Source organism: Sparus aurata, chromosome 23, assembly GCF_900880675.1.
Source record: "Sparus aurata chromosome 23, fSpaAur1.1, whole genome shotgun sequence".
NCBI classification, from domain to species: domain Eukaryota; kingdom Metazoa; phylum Chordata; class Actinopteri; order Spariformes; family Sparidae; genus Sparus; species Sparus aurata.
The window spans coordinates 24,628,999-24,655,681 of NC_044209.1; the positions used below are offsets into that span (position 1 = coordinate 24,628,999).

General features: G+C 43.6%; 1 protein-coding gene across 2 annotated transcripts in view; it reads right to left on the reverse strand.

Moving 5' to 3' along the window:
- Positions 1–221: 221 nt before the first annotated feature.
- Positions 222–26,683, reverse strand: part of col5a3a (collagen, type V, alpha 3a) — a 52,026-nt gene continuing 25,564 nt past the window's right edge. For both annotated transcript variants that reach the window (XM_030408519.1, XM_030408520.1), the window contains 48 exons: positions 26,331–26,375; positions 24,968–25,021; positions 24,734–24,778; positions 24,422–24,475; positions 23,830–23,874; positions 23,392–23,445; positions 21,036–21,080; positions 20,642–20,695; positions 19,981–20,025; positions 19,788–19,841; positions 19,584–19,691; positions 19,053–19,106; positions 18,656–18,709; positions 18,507–18,551; positions 18,252–18,305; positions 17,856–17,900; positions 17,623–17,676; positions 17,430–17,483; positions 16,643–16,696; positions 16,422–16,529; positions 16,013–16,102; positions 15,730–15,783; positions 15,442–15,549; positions 15,040–15,147; positions 14,421–14,474; positions 14,188–14,241; positions 13,990–14,097; positions 13,825–13,878; positions 11,146–11,199; positions 9,865–9,918; positions 9,455–9,508; positions 9,251–9,358; positions 9,078–9,131; positions 8,945–8,998; positions 8,737–8,790; positions 8,336–8,389; positions 8,113–8,220; positions 7,918–7,971; positions 7,723–7,776; positions 7,533–7,640; positions 7,398–7,451; positions 5,943–5,978; positions 5,420–5,473; positions 5,028–5,322; positions 4,689–4,801; positions 4,491–4,559; positions 3,035–3,268; positions 222–2,811 (listed from right to left, as the gene is read on the reverse strand). In XM_030408519.1, coding sequence (XP_030264379.1) covers positions 2,665–2,811; positions 3,035–3,268; positions 4,491–4,559; positions 4,689–4,801; positions 5,028–5,322; positions 5,420–5,473; positions 5,943–5,978; positions 7,398–7,451; positions 7,533–7,640; positions 7,723–7,776; positions 7,918–7,971; positions 8,113–8,220; positions 8,336–8,389; positions 8,737–8,790; positions 8,945–8,998; positions 9,078–9,131; positions 9,251–9,358; positions 9,455–9,508; positions 9,865–9,918; positions 11,146–11,199; positions 13,825–13,878; positions 13,990–14,097; positions 14,188–14,241; positions 14,421–14,474; positions 15,040–15,147; positions 15,442–15,549; positions 15,730–15,783; positions 16,013–16,102; positions 16,422–16,529; positions 16,643–16,696; positions 17,430–17,483; positions 17,623–17,676; positions 17,856–17,900; positions 18,252–18,305; positions 18,507–18,551; positions 18,656–18,709; positions 19,053–19,106; positions 19,584–19,691; positions 19,788–19,841; positions 19,981–20,025; positions 20,642–20,695; positions 21,036–21,080; positions 23,392–23,445; positions 23,830–23,874; positions 24,422–24,475; positions 24,734–24,778; positions 24,968–25,021; positions 26,331–26,375 — 3,567 coding nt within the window. In that variant the 3' untranslated portion in view covers positions 222–2,664. The remainder of the gene's footprint in view (positions 2,812–3,034; positions 3,269–4,490; positions 4,560–4,688; positions 4,802–5,027; positions 5,323–5,419; positions 5,474–5,942; positions 5,979–7,397; positions 7,452–7,532; positions 7,641–7,722; positions 7,777–7,917; positions 7,972–8,112; positions 8,221–8,335; positions 8,390–8,736; positions 8,791–8,944; positions 8,999–9,077; positions 9,132–9,250; positions 9,359–9,454; positions 9,509–9,864; positions 9,919–11,145; positions 11,200–13,824; positions 13,879–13,989; positions 14,098–14,187; positions 14,242–14,420; positions 14,475–15,039; positions 15,148–15,441; positions 15,550–15,729; positions 15,784–16,012; positions 16,103–16,421; positions 16,530–16,642; positions 16,697–17,429; positions 17,484–17,622; positions 17,677–17,855; positions 17,901–18,251; positions 18,306–18,506; positions 18,552–18,655; positions 18,710–19,052; positions 19,107–19,583; positions 19,692–19,787; positions 19,842–19,980; positions 20,026–20,641; positions 20,696–21,035; positions 21,081–23,391; positions 23,446–23,829; positions 23,875–24,421; positions 24,476–24,733; positions 24,779–24,967; positions 25,022–26,330; positions 26,376–26,683) is intronic.

The window sequence follows — 26,683 nt, forward strand, 5'->3', positions numbered from 1 at the left end:
ACAGATGAACTGGGGAGCAGATCAGAGTTGATTACATCAGCTGTGTGGGGATTCTGATTGCATGCTTGTTGGGTGAATGTTGCAGAACCAGTTGGTAATGAAGAGCCTTGTTTGTCTATTGCACCCTGACCGGACACTGCCGACATCGTCATGCTCTCGTGGATGTTGTTCTAACCTGCCTGTAACGGTAACGGTCTCGAGAGGGGAAAAAAAAACCAGAATGATTTCTTGTTTGTTTTTATTCGCACGTCAATTTTTTCGACAAATACATTTAGTTTTTCATTCAGGCAACAGGTTACTGCTCATAAAATCCTCAGAATAACTGTACAGTATATAAAATTAGTACAACGAACACTATACACAGGAGGGGCGGCGCAGGATGAGACTGGAGGAGAGGAGTTCAATCACTGGAATGTTTAAATGCTGTAAAACAGCGGAGCGGCGGGAAAATCACACACACTGGATACACAGTCTACTGTTTGAGTCGGAGGAGGCAGCCAGAGCGTGAAGAAATGTCATTTGCTGAGGGGGAAATCAACAATTCAATAGAATTTACATACATATGTTATTTTAGTAGTATTTCACAGCTCTGTTTGTTAATTTAAGAGGCCTCTGTTTAAGCTGACACACAAGGCAGACTGTGGTAATAATGTCATCTAAAACAAATCCCGCAGCTGCTCTTCAGACAGTGAATAATGGAATAGCATGGCGCCATATTAGCATGCATGGTAATTTCACTGGGATGTGAGGAGAATTCATCATTCACAGTTTTATCTTTTTTTTAAAGGCAATTTGAAAGAATCATTAAAAAACATCTGCAGTGCAGCAAGTTCTGGAAATGTCACCTGTCGCTTTCATTATCTACCTGATGATGTAATTTCTGGTTTCGGTCGACGTAGACACCGGATTCACTGTACACAGTCAGTGGAACAGTACAGAATGGCAGTGGAGAGAGTCTCTCATTCTGGAATAGGGAAAAAAAAAAACCTCTGGCCGATTTGTTTGTAGTTCTTTAAGCCAATCGCAATCAGCTTGGTTGATGCTAAACTGAGGATGTAGTGACAAAGAGTGTTAAGGGAAACTTGTTTTGCAAGTGGGGAGGTGAGCCCTGGCTATATCCCCAGAAAAGGAAAGGTAACACCTGCTAGCTTGTGTAGGTTCGTATATTTAGCACCTAACACAGTCAGCCTGTCAGAGGTTCATGTTTGTTTTTCTCCTAGACATGCAGACTAACCACCACTACCTACCAACAGCCTACATTGAGCAAGTCCGATTTGTGGAACAGCAATATGTAATTTCGATTCAAGAGTGGATTTTCCCTTTTATGCCATCAACCACATCGCTCTGAGCTGTCCCTCCCCTCCTTTCACTGGCCCTGTGAAATTGGCACACTCAGCCAGAAGATATGCAAAAAAAAAAAAAAAAACACACAGTAGACTCGTCCCCAGCCTTTGAGGCTGTTGTGCCGCTGAAAGAGCAATAACCCTCTCCATCTCTAGCCACATAATCCTGCCCGCAGAGACACACAAACACAGTGACACAAACGTAACAGAATCATCTTTAGCACCACTGAAGAGCATATCGTGTCACACGAACAGCAACATTTCAACATATGAACAAAAACTGAGTAACCTCTGAGTCGGGCAGAAATGTGAAAACACGTCGTGTCAGCAATTACAAAAAACTCTCAAGAGATGTGTGAAATGTCTCTTGGTGTAAAGGACTGCAGTTAAGACTAGAGAACATTTTAAACACCAGGCTCTTAATGGTTGCCCTGAAATATCCCCAACCTAGTTGCTGAGGTATGTCATGGCAAGTATATACTGCAGGAGAAAGGATACGGGTCTGACATATACAGTGATGTAGTCCTTGGAAACATGCACGGCTCAAAAAGCTTATCATCAAACCCGTGGAGGGAAGCAGTCCAATAAAGGAAACAACCTTATCCGTTCAAGTCAGTGTCGGGTTCAATAACTAGCTACGCCTACTGAATACTAATCAAGGTAATTCACTGAGAAAACTGCAGTTGAAGGGTAAAAAGGACAATTTATCATTCCTGCACACAGGAAATTAATTACTGTACTTGTGTGGAATTAATGTGCTAAGCTAGTTCACAACTGCTAGGCAATTGTCATTATAGTGAAATTTGAGCATGCAAATGAGTACGACTGCACCCCTGAATTATTCAGTCGCAGTCTATGAAAAAACATTAGGTAGCAACTAGTTCATCCACAGTCTTAAAGGTCCCACTTAACGGAGCCGCACCACAGAATGACAGACCGTCTCCTTTCTGTGATCAGACAGGTCTGTCTGGTTTATAAGTGGTCATTGTCCTCTTTGTTCGCGAGGATACAGCCGCTCAAACAGTGAGAGAAAAGGAACACAGAAACACTTAAAATTAAATAGATGTAACTGGAATATTTCCCTTTGGTAAATGTGCTTTGTTCCCACTGTTGCATATCCTCTTTTCTCGCATTTCTTCTCATTGTTGTAAAGCCATAGAACGTGGCCGACGAAGAGTCTTAAATAATGTGCCACAAACCCACCGCATACAGGAACAGAATATAATAAATATTGCTTGGGGCAGTGGTAAAAGTCCAGTTTCTTTTCTTGCTGTGTGTCATTTTTTTTCTTTTTTTTTTTCTCTTTGTCGTTGGCAAGACGTTAACCGTTGAAGCACACTCGTCCCACTTGGAATCCAAACTTCTGGTTGCTCTTGCCAAAGTCTGCTGGAGCCACGTCTATAATAGGGAGCAGCTCTGCTGAGGGGGAGTCAATCTCTAGAACAGTCCTTTCCTGACCTTTGCGTAACTGAAAGAGAAAAATTAAAGCCATTATTAGAATTTGCCTGGCTTGATTCCACTAACTAGCCCTCCCCACTCACTCTGGCCTAAATCCATGTTCTCGTCAGTGATCTGATGGCTATTATTAAATCAAACACACAGTGACACAATGGATAGGCACATTAGTTTCGTTACAGCTAATTCTTATCTGTCCCGCTCGTCCCCTTTCCCTGGCATGTCTGCGCACTGACCTGGCACCCATCATGCACTGCACTGATGAAGGGGCTTTTGGCTTGTGTCAGCTCCTCGTCGTTGCTGCCCCGGAAGCGGAGGGCATGCTGGTAGGAGCGGGAGGTGCTGTCAAACCAGCCTGCCGAGTTCTGGCAGGTGTAGGTGAAGCTCTGCTTGGCCGTGGCGCTCAGTAGTTTGAGGAAGGTCAGCTGAACTACATGTACAGGGTTCCCATCCCTGTCATCGTAGGAGAACTGGACAACACAGACACATAGGTATTAAGGCTACAATTCTAAATGAGAACTTATCATTATACTTATAATTTATTTTGACTCTTAACCTCTGATGTAAGACACATGAACGTTCCAATGTGCTCCTCGTTTTCACACACATGTACCATTCCCTATAGATCACAGCAAATATTGTGTAGGTTGGGCATGAAGATCGTAAGATAACTTGTTGATGTGAGCATAGAGGAAGTGGGTCATACTCGTCTGACTCAGTTTGTACTTTACCTAGGGACGGCAAACCAAATGTCCAGTACAGATAACCATCAACACCACGTTATGTAAGACAGCGAGAATCTCCTCCGTGACAACTGTGACTTATTTCCCTTGAGATGAGTCCATACGCATATAAGTAAAATCTTTTCAAAAGTGAAGACGCTGTGGAACTTGGTTCTTTCTTACCAGCTGCTATCTTAAAAAACTGGGAAAAACATTTGTGTACTACACAGGCGGAGGAATATAATATTTACTATAGGCACAGGTTTAAACCAGCATTGAATTACACAAAATCTCACTGAATGTCAAAGAGAGATGAAGCCAGAGAAAACACGTCTGATCCTATAATCTGTCTGACAAACATGAAATTACAAATCTCCCGATTTGTTCTGATGAAGGGCTTTACGTAAGCAAGGATGAAAAAGTTATAGCAACTTCTCTTCCGAATCAGAAAGAAAAGTCGAAAGTCAGGAAATTAAACGGAAAGATAGGAAAAAAACAGCGGAGTCAAGGACTCTGCATGAGAAAGTCTTGCGAATTGCAATTGTGCTGGCAGCACTGTGATTATCTGAGAGGGTTATGAGACCTCTGATCAGGTGCACATGAAAGGCCAGCGCTCCGAGCGTGCTGCCCTGAATGCTAGTCGATGAGACGGCGCTGCCAGTGGCTTTGTGTGACTCATCCTGACTGCTGCAATCAGCTGCTGGCGGTACCAAATCAGATCATCTCTCATCGCACAGTGGCTAATAAATTACTACCAAATTATATGATGGGTAGATTTACAAAGAAACAAAAAGTATTCACATGTGCACATGGATGATCACACACACACACACACACATCTTCATCATTATCAGTATCATTCATACACTCTCAATTAGGAAGAGTAAATTAGCTGAAAAAAGTTTGACATTTAGAGCCAGCTGAGATAAATGGTAGGAGGTGAGGTTTGATGTTGTTTTTTTTCATGTACCTGCTTGCCTCTCCTGTATTGGCTGTACCAGCTTCCTGGCTTCTCTTTGTTCCACGCTGCTAATTTCACCTAGACACACAGAGGGAGAGAGGCAGGTAAAAATTTAAGGCTCAAGGGATATAGGGAGTGATTTGTGCTCTGATGTAATATGACGAGGTCGGGTTTGTAAAGGCTGACAGCGAGAGATTGGAGACTTACCATCTCAATCCTCTTGTCAGGGTAGAGACATGTCTCTCCATCAGCTGTGAAGTTACAGTACACCTTAATAGAGTCTCTGTGACAACCCTGGTTAGGATCTATCCAGTAGTCTCCTATAAAGTGTGCAGAGGAAGGACATCAGTCAAGCACCATTTGCTGATACAATAAACACACCCAGGGTGACAACATTATAAAATGCAATTAGCAAAATAATAAAAAGCATTTTAAGCGTGTTTAGGGTATGTGTTGGAGAATTTGTGCATTTCTTAAAAATGACCACGTTTTCCTGGACTAGTTTTTCTTGGAAGGTGGTGAATCAGCAACAAGGTCTTCGCTAACCATCTTTGTAGTCAGGTTGGACCATCATGAGCTCTTTGCAGGTCCGGGCAGGACTCTCAAAGGTTCCCAGGGGCCTCCTCATCAGCTCCACTTCTGTTTTCATGGAAGATAGGGTAGCAAAGACTTCCTCCATCCCTTCAGGGTCCTCCAGAGGCTGATCTCCCTGGAGGAGCTCCTCCATATCCAGATCCTCCTCTCTGGATGGGGCTGCTCCGCCTCCCCGATCTGAGTGCCTTCGTCTCTTCCGCCTGCCCTCCCTGATAGGCAGGGGCTCAATCATTGTCGCGGGGAGTCCCTGCAGGTAACACAAAGAGGTAAGCAAGAGGTGAAGGAAGAAGTAAGAGAGCACTGGCACTGAGAAGGCCATGATGTGGATCATTGGCAGTACTCACTGGGGGTCCTGGAGGGCCAGCAGGGCCTGTGTCTCCTCTGGGACCAACGACACCCTGAAGAATGGAGGAGGACGAAAAGTTTGTGTCAATCATGTCTCACCTGGAGCTTCACTCGCACCACTTGGCTAAATCCCAGCTTTATCCGAGCAGATACACTATGGCTGCCGCTTTACAGGATTATCCAGTTGTGCGCATCAGCACTCTGTGGTCAAAGCCTTGGCTCTCAAGACACACTATAGTGGTTTTCATAACATCACACACACCAGAACCAAATCCTATTAAAAGGGCCCAATGGAAAAATCACACACAAGACAAGCATGGCTGTACAGCAGGCTTTTAGTTCCAAAGACATGCAGTAAACACAGTGGAGCATTATGATTATGAAGCATGGTACATTTAAGCCAACAAACACTTTTTCTCTTTTTCCCTCTTCCCCAGCATATGTTCCCAGCAGCTGCTAACCGAGCCGAGGTGTGAGTGTGCGAATGGCAGTGAATAAATAAGAAAGATTGTAGGGACTCACCATTTCTCCCTTCGATCCTTTCTCACCAGCTGAACCCTAAAAGAGGAGAGGATGGATCATTAAAGCTTTAGAAAGATTAGAACAACCAAATACATATCGGCTACTTACTTTAAAATCAGGCACCTGCTTAACGACGTGGATTAGGGTGAAAATGATGACTTTCACTACTGAGCGACAGTGAGTCAGAACAGGACTGTATGCTGTGTCAAGTCTTTAAACTTTAACTTTGACAGGGTACTTGAAACGTTGGTTATGCAGGTTCTGAGAATCCCATTTCTTACTAACACACCTCAAGTTAACCTGAACTGACAGCACCTGCCTTGCAATCTCCCCTTCTTTAATGCCAACACAAATGAGGGATTAGTCAGGAGTAGCCATGGACCAAAAGAGAATCTCAAACTTTTTGGAAGACGAGGTCTCAGTGACGGTCGGGGAGATTGAAGCCCGATGGGGGTCAAATAGGTTGACAAACCAAGCCGGACGCGCAGGTTGGGAGTATGTCACTGCTGCACATTGTTCAGAAAGCTCATGCAAAGTTCACAACAGGCATGGGTGCATATGTATCCCGAGTTGCAATACCCTTACGTAACCAGCAGGAAAATCTCTTACACTAGGTCGAGGCTTTGCTTAGAGGTAAGATTCCATAAATAACTACTTATATGTTTTTTGCCTAAGTCATCCTTAATATCTAATGTTTTATAAATGAGGCCCCTGGTTCCTCAGCTCTTTAAAGGTGTAACCATCAGCTAAATCCCTGAGATGACTTAGAAGCTTATAATGTGATCATTAATCAGCCAATCTGCACCAGAATTAAAGAATGACTGTTCTTGGCGATATATATTCTGTTCTCCTCTTCATACACAGCATGTGTTTGTTATATACCAGCAAAGTCTTTGCAAAACGATGGCTTAAGATTAAAAGATGCATTTTTGATACCAATAGCGTCTGCATTAATAAGATGTAGCAAACCCAAGGTATAAAGTTTATTCCTTTCTGCACATATGTCATCCAAAACAATACATAAACAAAAAAACATAAACAGGTTTCAACCGTTCACTGTAAGGAGATGGTAGTTTTTATTGCTTATCCACAGCAGGAATAATGTAAACGCTTCATAAATCTCTTCCTGTTTAGGGCATCTGTCAGTGATGGAGCCACGTGGCGTATAGGATTTATCACCTTACTTACATAAAAAACAAAAACAACATGGACATCACATCTGTGGATGATAACTGCTTATTGCTGTTGCACTGAAACTTTTTTAGAGGCATATTCATTTGTCAGGAATATCACTGTCAAAAATGATTTTACCCAATAAAATGGACAATAACGGAGTATGAATATGGTGACGCATATATAGATATAGTATGACTGTTCACTGAGAAACTAAACATTATTGTTCCTGCGTTTATCATAGAAAAGCATTCATATTGTTCTAACAGCTGTTTCACTTACTGAGAGTCCAGGTGGTCCTGGCGGGCCAGTGGGACCCGATGTGCCACCCACTCCCTGGAAATAAGAGCAAGCATTTCTTGTTAGTGAACAGATCTTCCTTTGTGTGTCAGATGGATCATGTTGCAATTCATGTACCTCATCTCCTTTAGGACCTTGTGTACCCTGGTTCCCTGGTAGACCTCTGTCTCCCTTCTCACCAGGCTCTCCTGGGGGGCCAATTAGACCAATCAGCCCACCATGACCCTGCAGACAGAAACATGGTTCATCACCATTGTTTCAAAGAACTTGTAGAGAATGTTTTCTCTCTCAAGGTCTAAACACTCACTTTATCTCCCTTGTTTCCAGGGTCTCCTTTTAACCCTGGAAGTCCTGGTGGCCCCTGTAAACAATGTCAGAAGTGTCAGTTAGCCAATGATATAGACTGTGTGATGATATGGTTTGACTGTGTTGGACATCCTGACTTGTAATTATTGTCTCAAATCCCTCCTCTCATTTAACACAAAATAGATAAGGATCTTACAAGTGGTCCTGGTGGTCCCGTTTGTCCTGGTGGCCCATTTAACCCGTGCTCACCCTAGAAAATAAACATGTGAATCAAAGATCATCTCACTGTATGCTGAAACAATACAAACAAAGAAGACCTGATGTTGGAAAGTCCTGATTATTGTTAGTGTGTTCTTTTAATATGGTCTTCAGATTCAGACAGTGTACTGACCGAGGGGCCTGGGATGCCCCGAAGACCTTCTGGACCGGGCCTTCCCGGCTGCCCTTGGGGTCCCACTGGGCCCGTCTTCCCCACTGGACCCTGGGTTCCTGTTCCCCCCTACACAGCAGTGAAAAAGACAGCAAGGCATTAGGCAAAGATTTTAAACAAATAGCTCTGTTTGAAGGCCAATGCACAAGCACGGAGCTCATTGCCCTCCAGTCATTACACATACCTTGGCTCCCTTCGTGCCTTGCTTCCCTTCTTTTCCTGCAGGACCTATGTGACCCTGGGGTTGAGAAAGACAATGTTATACACAAACACACATATAGCTACACAAAACATATATTGTTCAACATCCTATCTTTTCATTGCTATATCAAATACACTGATGACACACAGCATTACCTTAATACAGATACACCTTGAAGTCAGAAATCATATTGTTTAAATCCCAGATCTTTCATTGCTCTGATCTGTATTTGTTTATCTATTTTAATTGTATTATTTACATTTTAGATTTTTTTTTATATTGTCATTTTGCAACATTCTTTATTTTGTTTCTGTTTGATGTGACTTTTTGGCTTTTTTGTTACTTCTGTTTGGCTCTCTGTTATAATATAATGCATAGCTCACCCTTCTTCCAGGAGGTCCTGTTGGACCTGGCTCTCCAGAGGCTCCTGGGGGTCCCTGCGGAGAGTAGAAAAAGGACTAAAGTTAAAAACAGAAACAAATTCCCAGTCTTAAAATCACAGAGAAACCTCAATGAATCACATAGAATAAAGACTTAATAAAGTCCAGCAAATACAGTTACAGTACTAGTGTTGTCAATATGTGCACTTACTGCTTTGCCAGGCTCTCCATGGTCTCCTTTAGGCCCTGGTCCACCATCTACTCCCTAAAACAAATAATAAATCATGTTTGACCCAAGCAAAAAACTAATAATAAAATAATGATAACACAATAATAATACACACATTGACACCAGCTTCTCCAGGAGGGCCTGAATCTCCAGGGAATCCAATAGGGCCCTATGGGCAAAAACAGTCATTCAGAAAAACATCAAATACATTGCATGACATTTTATAGACTGACTGACTTGACAACTAGAGCAAGAAAAAGTCACTGATTAAGAGGGACAAAGACTCACAAGGTTGCCTTTGGCTCCGTCCTCCCCCGGTTTTCCTCTTGTTCCTGGAGGTCCAGCTGCACCAGGAGGACCAGAGTCACCCTTCTCCCCCACATCGCCTTTAGTACCCTGGGACATCAGCATATGAAATGTCAATCAATGAGAGGTGAAGAAAGGATGAAGCTGAGCAGGACAGGACAGAGAGATGGGAGCAGAGTGACTCACGGCAATGCCAGGCTCTCCGGCTGACCCCGGGTTTCCAGCTTCGCCGTCCTCGCCCTGGTAGAAACGGAACGTTCAGTAAGTGTAAGACCATATTTGGAACAAGAGAGATTTGAAACTAGCAACTGAGGACAAACGCTCATTGAGAAACTGTTAAGTGGAGGTTTTACACTGAGTGAGAAGTAGGGTCATTTTATCATAAGCTTATATACCATTGCACTTCTTTTTGAAACCGGTGGAGTCTCCATTAGAAAGACGTTTAAGGTACTTCTGCATCACCTCTCACCTTTCAGATCTGGAAGCTCCAGCACACACACCACACACACAGTGGCACACAAGCCCACACACAAACCACCACCTCTTCACTGTCGGCACAGACACAAGTTGTGCAGTCGCTAAGGGGAGATGCTGACCTTCTCTCCAACGAGTCCAGGCTGACCAACTCCACCAGGCATTCCAGGTGGGCCCTGTCGCAGGAACAGAGAGAGAAGCTTGACCAAAAATATCATAAAACGAGGGCAAGTTTGAAATATTCATTTGATTTTTTGAGACTGAAGTTCCTGGCGCAGTGTTTTTTGCTTTTTTTGTTTTTGTGTTTGTCAGCAGTTCTGCTCACAGAACGCTGAATCTGGAACAGAACTATCACAACACAAGGAGAAATATTAAATGTCAGGGTTGCTGTGTGGATAGAGTCTGAGTCACACAGTTTCCATTTCCGCTTCCCTCAATCAGTTTGTTTGTCTGTGCGCGTGCAATGTGTGTTAGAGCGCGCACTTGCATGTCAGTGTACTGTGCTTTCCGTCTTGAAACGAGCCCGGTAAAAGCATGTTTTCGGTAGAGTGCACAAACACGAGAGCTGAGTACAGCCACGCACTACTACTGAGCTCCTGCTGTCAACGGCTTTCTCGCAGCCCATCCCATCCCATTTCTCTCTTTTCCACTATTCCTGTATCAGTCCATTTATGAATCCCACCATCTCTGCACTGCTGTGTCTCCATCCTTCCTGTGATGAAGTACTAGCGCGGCTCACACAGATTTCTGCAGCTCACTGCTAAATAATTGACCGGTGTGAGAGGCTGTAGAGAGACAGCCATTACTAGAGGTAAATATAACTGCCTCTTAGGGATGATAGTCTAATACTTCTTAATGATTCATAGAGCAGTAAATATAACTCTCTCCCAGGGATTATATTCTAATACTGTTTAATAATTCAAATTTCAAAAGCAGTGGAGAGTCTGTGGCAGGAATGAACGGACAGGAGGCTGTAAAACAGAAAGTATCTGAGGTGTGTGAGGATGAGCTATTGTTCAGTTGGAACTGTAGGTAATGCTGTGTACTGAACAGGAGTCTTATTGATACCAAAGTGGATACCTTCAGGTTATTGTTTATACCAGAGGCAAGCAGCTGCCATCAATTGAAAATGTCAGACTCAAATATCTGAACAGGATGTAATTTCATCTTTTAAAAAACAAGAATTAAATCAAGAAAAATAATTATAAAGCCTCAGTGATACATTTCCATAAATCAATTTAATAATGCATGGGAATCAGGCAATAATCTGACAGAAATAAATTATGGTAATTGTTTTTTTTGTTCATTATGTACGGACCAATCATACTATTTGTTATAATGTAATGTAATTATTCCTATTATTCAAAACAGGTTATTAGAAATTAATAAATCCAGCACCCTACCTCTCCCCCAATGGGCCCCTGGGGGCCTCGTGGGCCATGCTGTCCTGGAGGCCCCTGTGGAGAGAGAAATAAAATAGATTTATTAGAATCGGAGTGCAGACATGAGGATATACTGCATCAAAAAAAAAAAAAAAAACACAGAGAAATACACACTGAATGAGAGATCTGGGTTGGCAAGAGTGTCCAAAATTAAGAGAGAGCGTTAGAAGAAGGCCCATGGTGGATTGCTTCTGCAATGGCCCCAGTATCTATGATCATTATCGTGGTGACATGATGAAGACATCCAGACAGGTCATTACCCTCAATATGACACAGGCTCTGATTCCCCCACACCCACCTCTCTTATTCTCTCTTATTAATAAGAAACCTCAAGCCTGTGATATGTGAGGACCATATTCTCTCAGCCACAGTGACGGCATGTGATTTGACTTTCTGTGCAGCTCAAGAGAGTGCCAAGCAATTAATCCTAACTGTGCTCGGCTTCAGTTTCAGTTGAGTAGATGTTGAGCTGCGCTCTGAATCACTCTGAAGTCTGGGAGGGAGCCTTGTGTTGTAAAGAAACTGAGACAGAAAGACAGACAATCTGCCCAGAGAGCGACTGTGTGGGACCAGAGGAAACACATATCCTTCTGGCGGAGAGATACTTGAGCATTAGAGGGGAGAATTCTGTGATCCGCAACACTCACACATGAATGAAACTTCCCCACTGAGTCTTCAGCATCTCTCTTCTCCTCTCTTTCTCTCTCTCTTTTGTTTTGGTTCCATACTGATGCATTCCCTCCCTAATCTGGCGGTGGAAAAGAGAGGCTACAGAGAATCTTGTTGAGCGTGTGTTCATGGTTGACAGCGTTGTGAGATGACTGTCACAAAGGAGGATGCTCATTAGACAGCCAAGGCTGAGGCTAATCTGATTAGCAGCTGTCACACCGTCTTCCTGCTCACAATCGGTGCCCCGTCTCTTCCCTCCACGCCATTGCTCCACTGCCTCCTTTCTGTCGCTCTTTCTTTTTTGATTTTCATATCCCTTTTCTTCCTTTCACTTACAGGACCACCTATTCATTCTCTGGGCTCGTCTTTCTTGCGCATGAAGTCATGGTCGCTTTTGTAATTCGCACTCGCCCCTTGAAGAGTCCTCACACATTAAAAAGATGTCTTCAGATTGTTCTAGGTTGACAGATTTAAAAGGCTTTCTTTCTTTTCACCGAGGGGATATCGTTCCGTAAGATCCCGGACAGACACAGCCGGTGGCAACAGACACAGCACAGATGTGAGGAACAGAAATAAGAGAGTGGCTGACTGTTTTTTAACCTAAGGTTGTATTTTTTTCTCTTAGCCAGCATATAATGACACAGTACATGTTCCATCTCACACAGGCTACGTCCACTTGTGCACTTTGCATGTAATAGCTCACCAATTACATGCATGTGTGGAGTGTAGCAGGAATGAGACGTAAAGCCTGGAAATCAGTTAGCATTTATAAAGTTCCAGTTCCCTCATCTCAGAGTCAAGAGTCTTTTTAATGGGTTTTCAGTCAGAGGTCAACTTTATTCCGACTTTAAATTCCAACTAGTAGATTGATCAATTTATATAAAAGCATGCAGGCTATCTTTTTAGTACTAAGATGATTGGTGGTGGTGGTGATGTTAAAGCAATGCGGCTGTGGTGTAGTTTGTTTATAGCCTAACTTCAGCTTTTTACTTCTGGCAACTCTGAAAATCACAAGTGTTGCTCATGTCATAGTGTTACCTACTATTAACTGCTAAGGACAGCTACTGAGCAGAGCTAATCTGGGGTGTTTATGGCTTTGTCAAGAGTTGTCATGGCTATTACAATGGGAACACGGCACTTAGTTCGTACACTGCAGTTCAGGAGCATTTGTTGTTTTTACATGGTTGATTTTAATTTCATTTTTCTTTTTTTCTTTTTTTACAGACTGCAAGTGACTGTCACATTCTAACTAACTCTGTTTGGGTTGCATTGTCTGCAGGTATCAAGCAACATAATTACACCGAGCACACTTGTACTCAGTGGCCTACTTCTAATGCCGTATAATTATAATGTTGGTTTAGGTGCTGTTTATTGTGCTCTCCTGATCTCGACAACAAATCCGCGCATCACCTAATCTTTCCACAGCAGAGGGGATGCTTGTTGTCTGCTTCTGGGATATAGCTATCGCATGCGGTAATGCTTTAATCAAGCTCGACCCCTGTGAGATTGACTGATAACAAAAACACAGACAAAAGACAAAGACATTAGTATCTCCTGTAAGTCACAGTTAAGTACTGTCAAACTGAAGTTCCCATAACCATAAACAGAAAATAAATGTGAAATATTTTGGTCTTCGTTACACACTAAACAGTAAATAATGTATTGCGCTTTTGACTAATAAATGCAAGCACATCTGTTTGCTCTTCGGGATCAATTCAAGGATCAATTAAACTGCTTTTGACATTGGGAAGTGAAAGAAGTGGAGCAGCGTCTTCAAAGGTGTTTGGAAAGTGAGGAAAAGTCAAGTCGATATCAGACGAGGCCAAGAAAAGTCAAAGTCATAATAATCATGAAGCTAAGAGCAAGTTGTCTGAAAAGTGGTGCTGAGAACAGACTTGAGACTGACACTGAGCCAATGCAGTGGGCTTGAGATGAGTGCTGTGTGTGCTGAGATTGCTGAGCAGTACTCACCATTGAGCCAACATGCCCGCTCTCTCCTTTCTCCCCCGATGGTCCTGGCATTCCCTATAAAATGCAGACACACTGATCAACACGGTCTCAGGCGTAATATGGAAACGGATACAACATGTGAAATCAGAGCTGATAGAAATAAACTCAGGTAGTTGTAATTTGTACCTGCAGTCCAGAAGGTCCAGATGCCCCCTTGAAGCCTCTGTGTCCTTCATCTCCTTTTGCCCCGTTCATGCCCTGCTGCCCACGAGGACCTGGCTCACCATCTGCACCCTGAAATATTCACAGACAGGCCGGTACTGTGAACCCTGCATAACCTAAACCTATTATATCATAACGCAAATTATGCATTGTGTAACATACTGGCAATCCTGGCTGGCCCACAGGTCCTTGCATTCCAACAGGTCCTGGCGGTCCCTAGAATTCATTGCAAGAAGAACATGATTAGAACCATCTGCTCATTTCATCAGGGGATGCACGGTCCAGGCACACCGTTGTAACAATGACGAGCCCCAAACCAATTACAAGCCAGTGTGTCCTCCACCCCCTGTTGATGCAAGGTGATGATGAACTGTTCACATGAAATTTACACTCACATATTCTCCTTTGTCTCCTTTGCTGCCCTTCTGGCCTGGTCCGCCCGTCTCTCCCTATGAAGACAAATGCACACGTGTAAGGGCTCGGCGCAAAAAAATTAAAGGGACAGTTTACCCACAAAATCAATAACTAACAGTGCTACTGATCCATTAGGACTGTTTTGGTATGAGCTGCTGAGTTTTGCGATTTCAGTTTCAGCCAAAGAAATCGCAGACTTTTCTCTAATATAATTGAACTAAAGGACACTTGTATTGCTCAAAGCGCCAAAAATACACATCTGAAAAACTTGAGAGCAGTGTCTCCTTCCAGAAATTATAACACGGTTACGACCTGGTTAGCTCACTACGCTAACTGAGCCAGCTCAGCTGACGAGGACACAATTAATATGCACATCCCACTCTGTCACGAGCACGAGCCTCTCTTCCAGGAGCGGATGTGTGCTTCCATTGGCTACAGTGGCCGGTGGTTTCAGTAGAGAGGAAAGTTCCAAACTTTTTTTTAGTTTTGATTATCACAAGCCAAGCGCGGTCTTGTTCCACCAATTAAAAAATCTGTAAATCACACCAAAACAATCTCAATAGACAAACAGCCCTACAGGTGGCAGTGTACTGTAACTACCTTGTCTCCATCCTCTCCCGGAGGCCCAGAAGACCCTGCAGCCCCTGGCAGCCCCACAGGTCCTGTTTCCCCATCATGCCCAGCCGGTCCAACAGGCCCCTTCTCTCCCTGGAGAACAGATGGGAAAACCACGCACATCTAGCAAACGCCACAATACTTATCATCCTCATATAGCGGCACGACACATTGATTAATGTCTCGTACCAGGAAGAGAACTCGCACCCAAGAAAGCAAGCTTGATCACATTAATATTTTCTCCCTCCCTCGCTCTCTCTGTCTCATAATGGCATGTTCCAAAGCGAGAGCACATGTTGTTTATTACCCAACGGCGGATAGTGATGGAATATGTGTTCTTGGACATTGTTGCCTCAGAAATAAAATTAGCAATGTACGAAATCTTACTGGCTCGCCCTTCTCTCCCATCGGCCCAGCAGGGCCCACGCCGCCCGGCCGTCCTGGCTGGCCAATAGCGCCAGCCGGTCCAGAGGGGCCTCTCTCTCCAGTAGCACCCTGGAAATGAGAGGAGATAAAGAGGTGGGGTGAGTGTGTCACATGATTTACGCTTTGATTTAATGTGGCGGTCACGATCACTGATCACCATGGAAACAGCCTCCTGCCTCACGCATATTCTATAGAACATGAAAGCTGAGCGGGAGGTGGTATGGGAGGGTTTAACAAAACCAGACTTACCAGACTTCCTCCAACACCAGGTAGTCCCTCTCCTCCCTTCAGACCTGCAGGACCCTGGAAAGAAAACAAGAGTGCTTTCATTATAAAATGTACCATCAGTGATTTACAGTAGTAACAATTGCTTTGGTCTGGTTAGATTTGCAAAACATTTGAATGAATGGCATGCTGTCGTGACTTCAAGTTCATTTCTGATCAAACTGCAAGATACACGTTTCCAGAGAGTCTGATGTTGACAGTGATCAAAGGAGAGGAGAGATGAGATGTATAGAATTTTTTTCGTCACCATAGCACCAGGGGTCCCTCTGCTTCCTCTGAAGCCTTGAAGCCCAGCAGGGCCACTCTTCCCTGAGGCTCCTGGTGGACCTGGGTCTCCCTGGAAACCACACATTCACACATATGTGATTAGATGTAAGGCAAGTAGCCAGCAGACAGCAGGTCCTTATGCAGTCATAAATCACAGTAGCCAGCAAGTCACACAGAGAAGGAACACTTATATTTTATGAGCCATAATACACTTAACACTGTGAAGTTTTCTTCCGTTATTTATTAGCAAATTAGAGGATAGGATGAGACCCAGGAGATAAGATATTCACGCAGTGCTGAAAGAGTCCTTGGACTTTATCTAACATAACAACGATAAGGTGACGCTGCTTACTGATTATGATCCTGACATTATGATGAAAGACACTCACCTTGGCACCCTCTTTTCCCGCAGTTCCCGGTAAACCATGTTCACCCGGTGGTCCTGGCGAACCTGGGTGCCCTCTGTCTCCAGTTGGCCCGGTCTCACCAGATTTGCCCTGAAAATTACCAAATTACACAACACACATTACATAACAGTTATTTCAAAACATCTGAAACAAACAACTGTTTGTTTTAATAATCAACTAAGACTATTAGCCGATCCTCTTACCTGTGGTCCAACAACGCCTGGGGGGCCGGGGGGTCCGTTCTTGCCTTGGAAGCCCTGATGAAAGAGACAAGAGACAAGAGTCGGATTATCCTCAGTCAAGATTTGAAATAGAGTCAGTGGGATGCATAGAACCCATTATCTGAGGACTGCACACAGGTGCTTTACTAGATTTAGTACAGTGTGCCTGTCAGCTTGCACTCTGACTTCAGTTATTTCATGCTGAAATTAGCCCTCGTCTGGTAGTTAATGTTGACTCTCAACTCTCTGTTAAAGGGTAATTATAGTATTTTTCAAATCTGCCCTATTTTAAGCCCAATTTTAACATTTTGGTGTGTCATTGACTAAAAGGTACAAAAAGATTTGGGACTGGTGCCGTAGATCACATCAGCCAGCAGCTGCGATGGCTGCTTCGTAATTCTTGTGGGCAACTGAGCCTGCTTCTGTGCGTCCATTAAAGGCACTTGTTTTTGCCACTGACAGGCTCAGATTGTTAATTATTGAGAAGATCCTTCACAAATAAACCTTTTGTTGAAGACTAAGATCATTTTATTTAACCAGAAACAGCAGTTGTATTGCTCTGTTCAAAGCCACCAGGCTCCTTTGATAAAAACACTAATTTTCCCTTACAGAACACTGGAGTTGTCAAACGCTGTCTCGGTAGGTTGGTTTGTTTATGGTACTGTGTGACTTTGGTGTTTTAAGTTAATGATGGGGTTTGCACCTCATAAAGAATATAATGCTGTTCCCTAAATATGTTGCATCATTTTGACATTAAAAGCTGACTCACTGGTTCCCCTCTCTGGCCTGGATGACCTGGTAATCCATCTTTTCCCGGTGGACCCTGGAAAGCGAAGCATTTTCTTACATCATCATGATGAACCAAACATGACCAAAGGTGAGCATAAAATGTGGGATGAGGTAAAAAGGAGTTACACTAAATCACAGGACAAACATTATGCAGCACATCTTCCAACACTCACATTAGGCCCTCTGGGTCCTGGCTCACCATTTCTTCCCTGCGGTCCTTGGGGACCCTAGAAAATAATAAAAAACAGGTTGTCAAAGCGCTGTCTCAAACCCCAGATTGGATTTTCTTGGTGCTTGTCCTACACTGATTTATGAGACTGTATCTGTCAGGCCAACTTTACTTAATCAGAGCTATCGTCTTGTTCAGGCATTAGTATAGGCAGTATCACACAAGACAAAAGATTACCTGTTCTCCGGTGCCGCCTGGAGGACCATCTTGTCCGGCAGAACCCTACCAGATGGAGGAGCGAGAAGACAAATAAAAATCACACTTTCTGTATACAACAGCCACTCGGACATTTTTGAGTTTTTTCGCCCCTCCAACAAATCTTTAGCTTTCCCAAGATGGTCTTCGAGGGTGAGAGTGTAAACTGAAGCATTGGCTGCCAGACAGTAGCTTGTCACTGCACCAGATGGCCTGTCATCTAGAAGTGAAAGGCAACAACCAGCTCCAACTCGGTCTGCGCATTCATCCATACTTTATGAGACAGCCAGGTGTGTGTGTGTGTGTGTATGCCGGTGTAACTCCGTGTGCATGTCTGCGTTTACATCAGGGTGTGTGTGTGTGTCAGCCTAAGCTCACCTTTTCTCCAGGTTTTCCAGTGGGGCCGTTTGCTCCTCTTCCCCCCCGGGCTCCCTATTGGAAAACAAACAACGGTCTGATTAGCGCATGCATTACTCATCTGGAGGTGGAAGATAAACGTCTGGTGGAAAACACTGCGGCGAAGTAACAGTGTGCCTCCCACAAGTTGCGGTAAACTGATGGTATCTAATTAGAGCGAAATACATTCAGAAAGAGACGCGGTGCACGGGCATCATCACCTAAAGCTGTACTCACATTAGGACCTCTTTGGCCTCCAGACCCTGGCTGACCGGCTGGACCCTGCAGAGTAGAGGTTAACAATGATTTACCACTTAGTTATTTCACGATACGCAGAAAAAGTTTATATACTCTGAAGCAGTCGGGATGTGAACACAATTCCTCACCCTTCGTCCTTTCTCTCCAGGGACCCCTGCCACACCCGGGAAGCCAACTGATCCCTGCAGACACACGTAGAGGTTAATCAGCCTCAGCCTTCCATTCATCACACATCAGCCCCAATGTCTCATTAACTTATAATTAACTACTGTATCGAATTAAAGCAAATCTAATCCATGGGCCCAACACAGCCTTAAATACACCATTCATCAACATGTAATGAATTGATGTCACTAATGAACTATTAATAAAAAAGCCTTTTTTTAATAAGCCATCTATCATCCTTTATTTTTAATCAGACAGGAAACAGTCCAGCCAAAGACACACATCTCGCTGGTTAGAGCGCTGATAAAGAAACCAGAGGACACATTAACTGATCATAATAGCTCATCAATGCTAAATCACCTTAGGACCTTGTCTTCCTGGGTATCCTGGCAATCCAGGCACGCCAAGTTTACCCTGCAGAGACAGACGGAAGAGGGGAAGAAGGCAGAAGAAGAGGGGGAAGAAGAAAGAAACCAGAGAATTTATAAAGAAGTGTGTGAAAGGCTTTAATTAAGATTTTTATGACATACTGCTGACTACGCATGAACCAATACAGCAGGGTATCACTAAATTAATGCATGTAGAGATGACAGAAAGATTAAATGCTTAAACATGCGCGCTGCTTCAGTCGCCTTAGGAATGGGCTGTAACCCGATGTAATAAATGTGAGGGCATTAAAATCCATATGTTCAGTATTTCAGAGATTTTCAGTCATTTTGTTGGAAAGTTTTGTCACAAGTGAAAAATGAAGAAATGTAACTTTTCTCCCCAGCACGATAATGGCCGTAGCAGCATAATGCAGGTTTAGATAAGAGTTTTCAGCCTATTTGATCTCCAAATCCTCCTCCTCATCTTGTCTTGTAATGAAAATGTGACTGTTTTAAAACACACCTTTTCGCCAGGTGTCCCAGGACCTCCTGAATCTCCCAAAGGTCCCGCTTGGCCCTTTAGCCCCTCTGGTCCATCCTCTCCGCGAGGACCAACGACTCCGTTATCACCCTGAAGTCAAAGAGAGAAGAAGTTAGGTGAGGATCTTATCTCCAGTCTAACTGAGAATGAGAGGAAATGATGCTGAGGCGTTGTGGCCGCTCTCACCCTGTCCCCCTTGATGCCCATGTCACCTTTGGAACCAGGGAAGCCATCTTCTCCCTTTTGAGAAGAGGGGATTAGTAATGGAAGCTCTTTGATGATGAAGGGAGTGATTGTAATTTGTCAAGTGTGCTTCCAGTCATGAACGCAGTTTGGCAACTAGCGTCAGAGTAAAGACCCGCTAATCCGTTTCACTCACCTTCTCTCCTTTGCTCCCCTTCAGACCCCGCACTCCATCGGCTCCCTGTGTAAAAGTGAAAACACTTAATCTGACAGGGATCCTCACAGACAAGCCTGCCCTCAACAACTCCAGACACCATATAGAAAAAAACACTGGCTGCCTGTATTTCTAGAAATACCCCATCATAAAACAAATGATTTAGAAGTGTCTATTGATTTTCTCTTGACCTAACATCGCTCTGGTTATTGAGCAGTTATTGACCTTGACATTAATTTCTTATTACTCGCCAACATGGTAAAGCTTCCCCTCAGGGATGTCGAGCCAAACTGCCAGATAAAACCCCAGATGTGTGTAAATGTGACAAAAACAAACACCAATCAGAGTGTCACTTTATGACAACTTTACTTTTATTCTCAGTCAGAACGGTCGGCTCCACACCTGCGCACACAGCTCTGCTCTATCAGACTCTGACATTTCTCCCATCCATCAAATGTTCCTCACTCTGTTGTTAGTATTCCCCTTGAGAACCGAGGTGCTTTCCCTCCACCTGTCACCTGTCACTCATAGACTCAAACAGCTTGTCCGTCACAGGTAGACACACGCGCAGAATGCAATGTGCAGGGGAATAAACATCTCAGTGGACATCACACTTGGGATCATGATGCATTATATGTCTCACCTTGACACCACGAGGACCCGGGTACCCAATAGGCCCCTGGGCACCCAGTAAACCCTACAAAAGAACAAAAGAATGCATTTGTCAGATTAGATATGTACAAGCATTGCACTCAGTCACTGTGTCCTTTCCTTTACTGTCAATAAGCATTTTCAAATTGAAAAAAGATCTGATCTGATCTGATGAGTGCATGCTGCTGACTCTAATTTGCTAATGCTCTTGTACAACGAAGATGATGACATCGTCGGGACACACTGATTAGAATGATGAGCGCTATTGCAACATAATGCGAGCGAGTGCAGAGTTACAATAGATTGCAGGTTACAGCGTGATATTGCACTTTTGATATCTTGCTATGACACTACAGCAGACAAGCCTCAGATATGCAGTTACCCACTTGGATGCCTTTCTCTCCTGGGGGGCCCTCTCTTCCTGGGTGACCCTGAAACAGGAAAAAACACGAATCAGACCGACTTAGCGCTGCTGCGAGTACATCATCATTTTATCACCTCTTGATGGAAATTTCTGAATGCAACCAACCAATGACAAAGAAGAGGCACCAGCGGCACTGAGAGTAAAACACCATGAAAATATCATTGTGTGTCACAAAGCTTTGCGGAATAATAGAAGGGGCATTAAGTGAAATGCACTCAAATGTGTCTGACTGCAATCTAAAATGGATTCTGCGAGATGAGAAAGGCTCAATGTAAGAGGATGTTTCATTCTTTTCTAAAAGTCACACAGCTTTAGCACAGTTCCGGAAAAGCCTCCCGAGTTCCCCTACTGGCAGACCACAGGAAGTGCAGTAGTGAATTTTATCCTTTTGATTGTTTCCACGGCAATCTGTGGACTTTAATTTGGAAAGTGTTGGCTGTCTGGGTCTTGCCCTCTTTGGATAACTGATAGAGACTCAGTCATTATGTGTAGTATATCAGTGACCCCCAACCTGCTTTGTACCGCCACAGCACAGTCCGATGAACTCAGGTACCCCTTTATCAACAAAAGCCTTTAATGTTCTAAGCGTGCTCATTTGGATACATTTCAAACTAGATATTACTACTGGCTATTGATCATTAAAACGCAGATATTATGATGGATGTGGGTGTATGACTGCCGATGTCTGGATGTTGCAACCATTTATCCATTACTGTTAGTGATCGGATCACTAGAAGTAATGACTACACTGTTAATGTCGTTGTAGGGTAATTTTTCTGGCCTCTATCCAACAGTTAAGATAAAAACACAAACAGCATACAGTAGTACAATAAAACACATTAACATCTAAACAACACATAACCTTCAATGTTACAGTTTGCACAGAGTCTCTGACAGTGGTGACATAATGCACAACCCCATTTAGCCAACATCATTCATTACCTGTTAGTGCTGAGGGTTTTAATGGACAGAATGGATGTTTATGGCGGTCCAGCCTGCTCTGGGAGACCCTGAATATTCTACCAGAGGCTAAGAGCTGAAAATCTAAGTGGAGGATGTGAGAGTTGGATCAGACGGGATTTGTCTGTCTGATAATAGGCTGCTCGTCGATTGCTTGGAGAGTATTTTTAACCCCCATCGTTTTCATATACCAGGCAAGCAATCTGTGATTTTAACTATACAGGAGAGAAACCGCACCAGGCTGTTATCCTACGTCTCATAATAATGTCTAAGACTGCATGGTAAAACAGGAAAACGCATGTCTGCATAGATCCACAGACCCTAAGTCTATGTCAAATATACATCAGCTGTTGCAGTCTGGAGCATAGGTTCTTGAACTGAGTGTGTTATTAATATGAACCCTGAGATACTTAAATTGCAAACCTGAGTGAGGGATTTTATTATGAATAACCACCGGTCATATCCGTTACTTCAAGTTAGAGCTGGGCAGTATTGTAAGATTTATTGAGCTTGAGACAATACAGTTTATATGGATATCATAAACCATAACCTCTTTTCTCTGTAACACCATGCGGTTTGCATCTCTACTCCATCACACTCGTGATTCAACCCGGCCTCACTCACTCACAAGCTCTCCTGCAGCGTTGAGGTAGACACAGCACTGCTGCTCTATCAGTCAGTTAATTAGTCTACAGTGAAACAATGGGCTAAATGTAAGACGTGCAAAGGCAGAAATCCGTCTGTCATGAACGGAATCATTGCAGTAACAGCCTTGCAATAAACCTTAGCGCTGTGTGCGTGTGAGACAGAGCCACTTGTTTGTGTGAGGTGAACCATAGCGCATCGCCGTCCTACTTGGTAGCCGTAGTCTGCTGTGTGACTGTGTGACTGTGAGACAGCGCCTGGATGCAACAGATGTGTTCATTAAAAAGATCAGTGTCTGTACCATAGCTGACTCATTTTTTCAATAAAATTATTAATACAGCTTTGATCTTTCAAATTAAGTGAGCTATTCTACAGTCTCCCCAAGTATCAAGAAGGCCCTGGCTGGGAGTCACTGGTCTATAAACGTCTTTGTTTTTATTTTACTCTTAAGTACACTTGATTTTAACCATTCTGTAAAAATTTAAAAAATAAAACCCCGACAACAACCTGTGCCAAAATGCCTTGCTTTGAATAGTGCAGAATCGTGTCTTATCTTGTCAGTTGAGCTCTGAGTCGGCTGATGAAGTAGCAGCAACAGCACACTCTGTTTTTACCTGGACATAAATACTTGATGTGCAAAAGAATACATGGATATGAGCATTTGTGTGTGTGTGTGTGTGTGTGTGCGTGTGTTTGTTTATGTGTGTACTTACGGGAGGACCATCAATGCCTGGCAGTCCCAGCATGCCTTGTTTCCCCTGGGGACCCTGTATAGGACAGAGACATGAATATGAATACTGTACTGGAGTTGAGCTTCAGAGACGAAAACATGTTGAACACCTGAACTTATGCCACACAGAGCATTTCCCACTTTGCTGCAACATATTGTATTCATGACTAAATCCACTTTTATTTCTTTTATCGGTCTAGCAGTTGGAGGTGCACCGGCCAGGGCCGTCCCTAGTGTCTGTTATGCCTGTGTGTGTTTCTTGTGTATTGATTTCCTGTCTAGCTCTGTCTGGTCTGAATTGGAGCCAGAAGAGGTTGGATCGTACTCTCCAGCTCAGCGGGCCTCCCGCGGGGAATGCGATGACAGGGGTCGCAAGGTCACAGCTTTAATTCTGAAATTAAGTGAGAGACATGCTACCTACCTTCTCTCCTGGCACTCCAATGGGACCCTGAGGACCAGGCAAGCCCTGGACCAGAACAAAGCATCAATCAGGTTAAGTGTCAAAAGACTAGGAGAGGGCTAGGAGTTGAGATTTTGCTCTGGTCTGTGTGCATGTGTGCATATTGCTATGTGTGTATGTAAGACTCGTGAGCAGTGTGTGTGCATATGAGCTGGGGGCACGAGGTGGATTGTTGACATGCTGGAAACTGAAAACATTATTACATCTTCTTTATATGACTGTAATATCTCTGATTCTATTCTAAAATTACATTTTGTTGTTGTCCAGTGAAAAGAACAGCCTTGTATTCTGACTACATTTAGTGACATGTAGTTGGACTGTAAAAAGGCGAGATGACTGTCTAATCCTATAAACATTAATCTCCCTTTGAATCAAAATCTAAAAATATTCAGAGGCAGAAAGTTTATGCCATCATTGAGAGAGAGCAATAGAGCTTATGTAACTCTCTGCCTGCAACTGTGTACAACCGAAGCTCGTCTACACGCCGTGAATACATTTATAGGTTGTGTAATAAGTGGATTAACGCTCACAGTGACGGGACAGTTTTTCGTACCTGTTCTCCTGGATTTCCCTGCTGACCCGGGGGCCCGATCTCTCCAGCTAGACCCTAACAACAAGAAACACTGGAAGTCACACACTCTGCCGCTACATGATCTTTGTCATGAGCTCATCGTCACATGACTGGTTAACAGGTTCACTGAAAGGCCACACTAAGCCGCTGCGGCTGCTGACACCACTTTCACAAAAATGTTACCCATACATACATTTTCATAGAACAATTTTTACATACGTTACAGTCGTCAGTGGTATATATTGGCAGTGATATTGACTGGATAATGTGTTAAGGAAAAATAACAGGACTGACCTGGTTGCCCTTTGCACCTTGTGGTCCATCAGTTCCACTAATACCCTGTTAAGAATGCGCACATGCAAGATGTTAGAAAACAACAGATGAAATGTCAAAGTCTGATCAAAAACAGAGATATTGTTCAATAGCTTCCCTGTTGGCATATTGATAATTCCATGAAGCAGAAGACCTTTGATAGAGTTGAAAGGACTGAATAGCTCTGATTCTGTAATCAAGGCGTTGTTGACTTACCGGCTGGCCAGGTGGGCCAGGCGGCCCCCTTGGCCCGACAAGACCCCGAGGACCCTGGAGACAAAACACAGCAAATAGTCAGCGGCTTACCTGCATTCATGATGAGATGGAGTGAGTGCTGAATACTAAATCATAAATCAGAACTAAGGAGAGAGACACACTGAAAAAACAAGGAGCGACAGAATATATTATTGTCTGTGCTTGCATGTGTGTGTGTGAGAGTACATGTATGCGTTCATGTGTGTGTGTATGTGTATGTGTGTGTCTATATGTATGTGAGTGAGTGAGTGTGTGTGTGTGTGTGTGTGTGTGTGTGTGTGTGTGTGTGTGTGTGTGTGGGCGCATCTGGATTTCTGTGGTAGTCACGGAGACTGCACTAGCCTGTGTTTGCGCGAGTGTGTTTGTGTGTTCTGTTTTTGTCAGCCTCCCTCTTTGTAGGCTGGCCAAGCCACCTGTTCCAAAGCCACATCTGTGATCTCCAGGGAAGTGATTGATATGGAAATATAATCATTCAGGCCAGGATTTTATCTCTTCCCTCTCCGACGCTCTCTCTTTCCTCTCTCCATCGCTCTTATCTCTTTCCCCATCCGACCAAATATCTGTCTTGCGTTTGTCTGTCACTTCTCCCATCGCTCCATCTCACATGTCAGCATAGCCAACTCCTCTCCTTTCCTGTGTCTTTGTAGTTTACCACAGATTTCTTCACAAGCTTTATGGCACTCTATTTCTTCCAGTGCAAGGTGATTCATTTGGAGGGACAGAACCATGCTGAGCCCCAACCTCGCCTACTGGGAGAAAGATGGAGTGCGAGTCATCAAACATTTTTCTCGGCTGAGTTACACAGAATGACGGCTCTTAAGATCTTTGGCTCCATGATCCAAGGTTACTTCCTAGATACTACCATTGTAAATGTTTGTGCCTACAACGGTAGTGACCTTTTCTCTCTTAATGCTAGGCTGAACACCGTGGCAGGACTGCATTAATATGGTTTGACCGTCCTAGTTTTTCGTATTGGCTGTATGTGAGGTATTGTGCAGTGTTTTTCTATGAGCAGTAGGTTTTGTACTTCTGTGAGTTAATCTATGAGATTTCGGCGTAAATCCAGTTAAATCCCTTTAAGTTTTTTTGGTTTTTTTTTACGGAAATCCTAATTTCTGTGTTTCTGCGCTCAGAAAAAGATTTTTTTTGTTATCGTTTCTCTGAGAGCCTGAAGCACAGACCTGATAAATACACCCTCTACGCTACATCAAGTGTTTTCAACGTAGAAAACCGACAAACAGCAATATTTTGATGATGTGACTGTACGGTGTGATGTGCGTGTGTTATGAGAGAGCGTTACATCCATCCAGATGTGGTTACTCACGGGTTCGCCAGGTTGCCCTCTTGGCCCCACAGGTCCATCAGATCCCTAAATGGAATGAAGACAGATTCAACACATCAATCTCATACACCTCTCCAAGTCAACCTCCGGCGTGGATACATTTATATCCCCACAGACATAATCTGAGGAAAATAGCTCATTAAAGAAATTCACTGTCTGACAGATAAGGCTCAACTATCTCCGAGCTAAGACTAATAGACCGCTCTCTAAACTTCACCCGCCTGCCTGCGTGGATTGATTCTATCTTGACAGAGCTTCTATCTTCCATTTTTTTCAATTTCATGTCAGGAATGCACTGCATCGCTTTCATGTCGTTTGCAAACCTTGGCACTGAA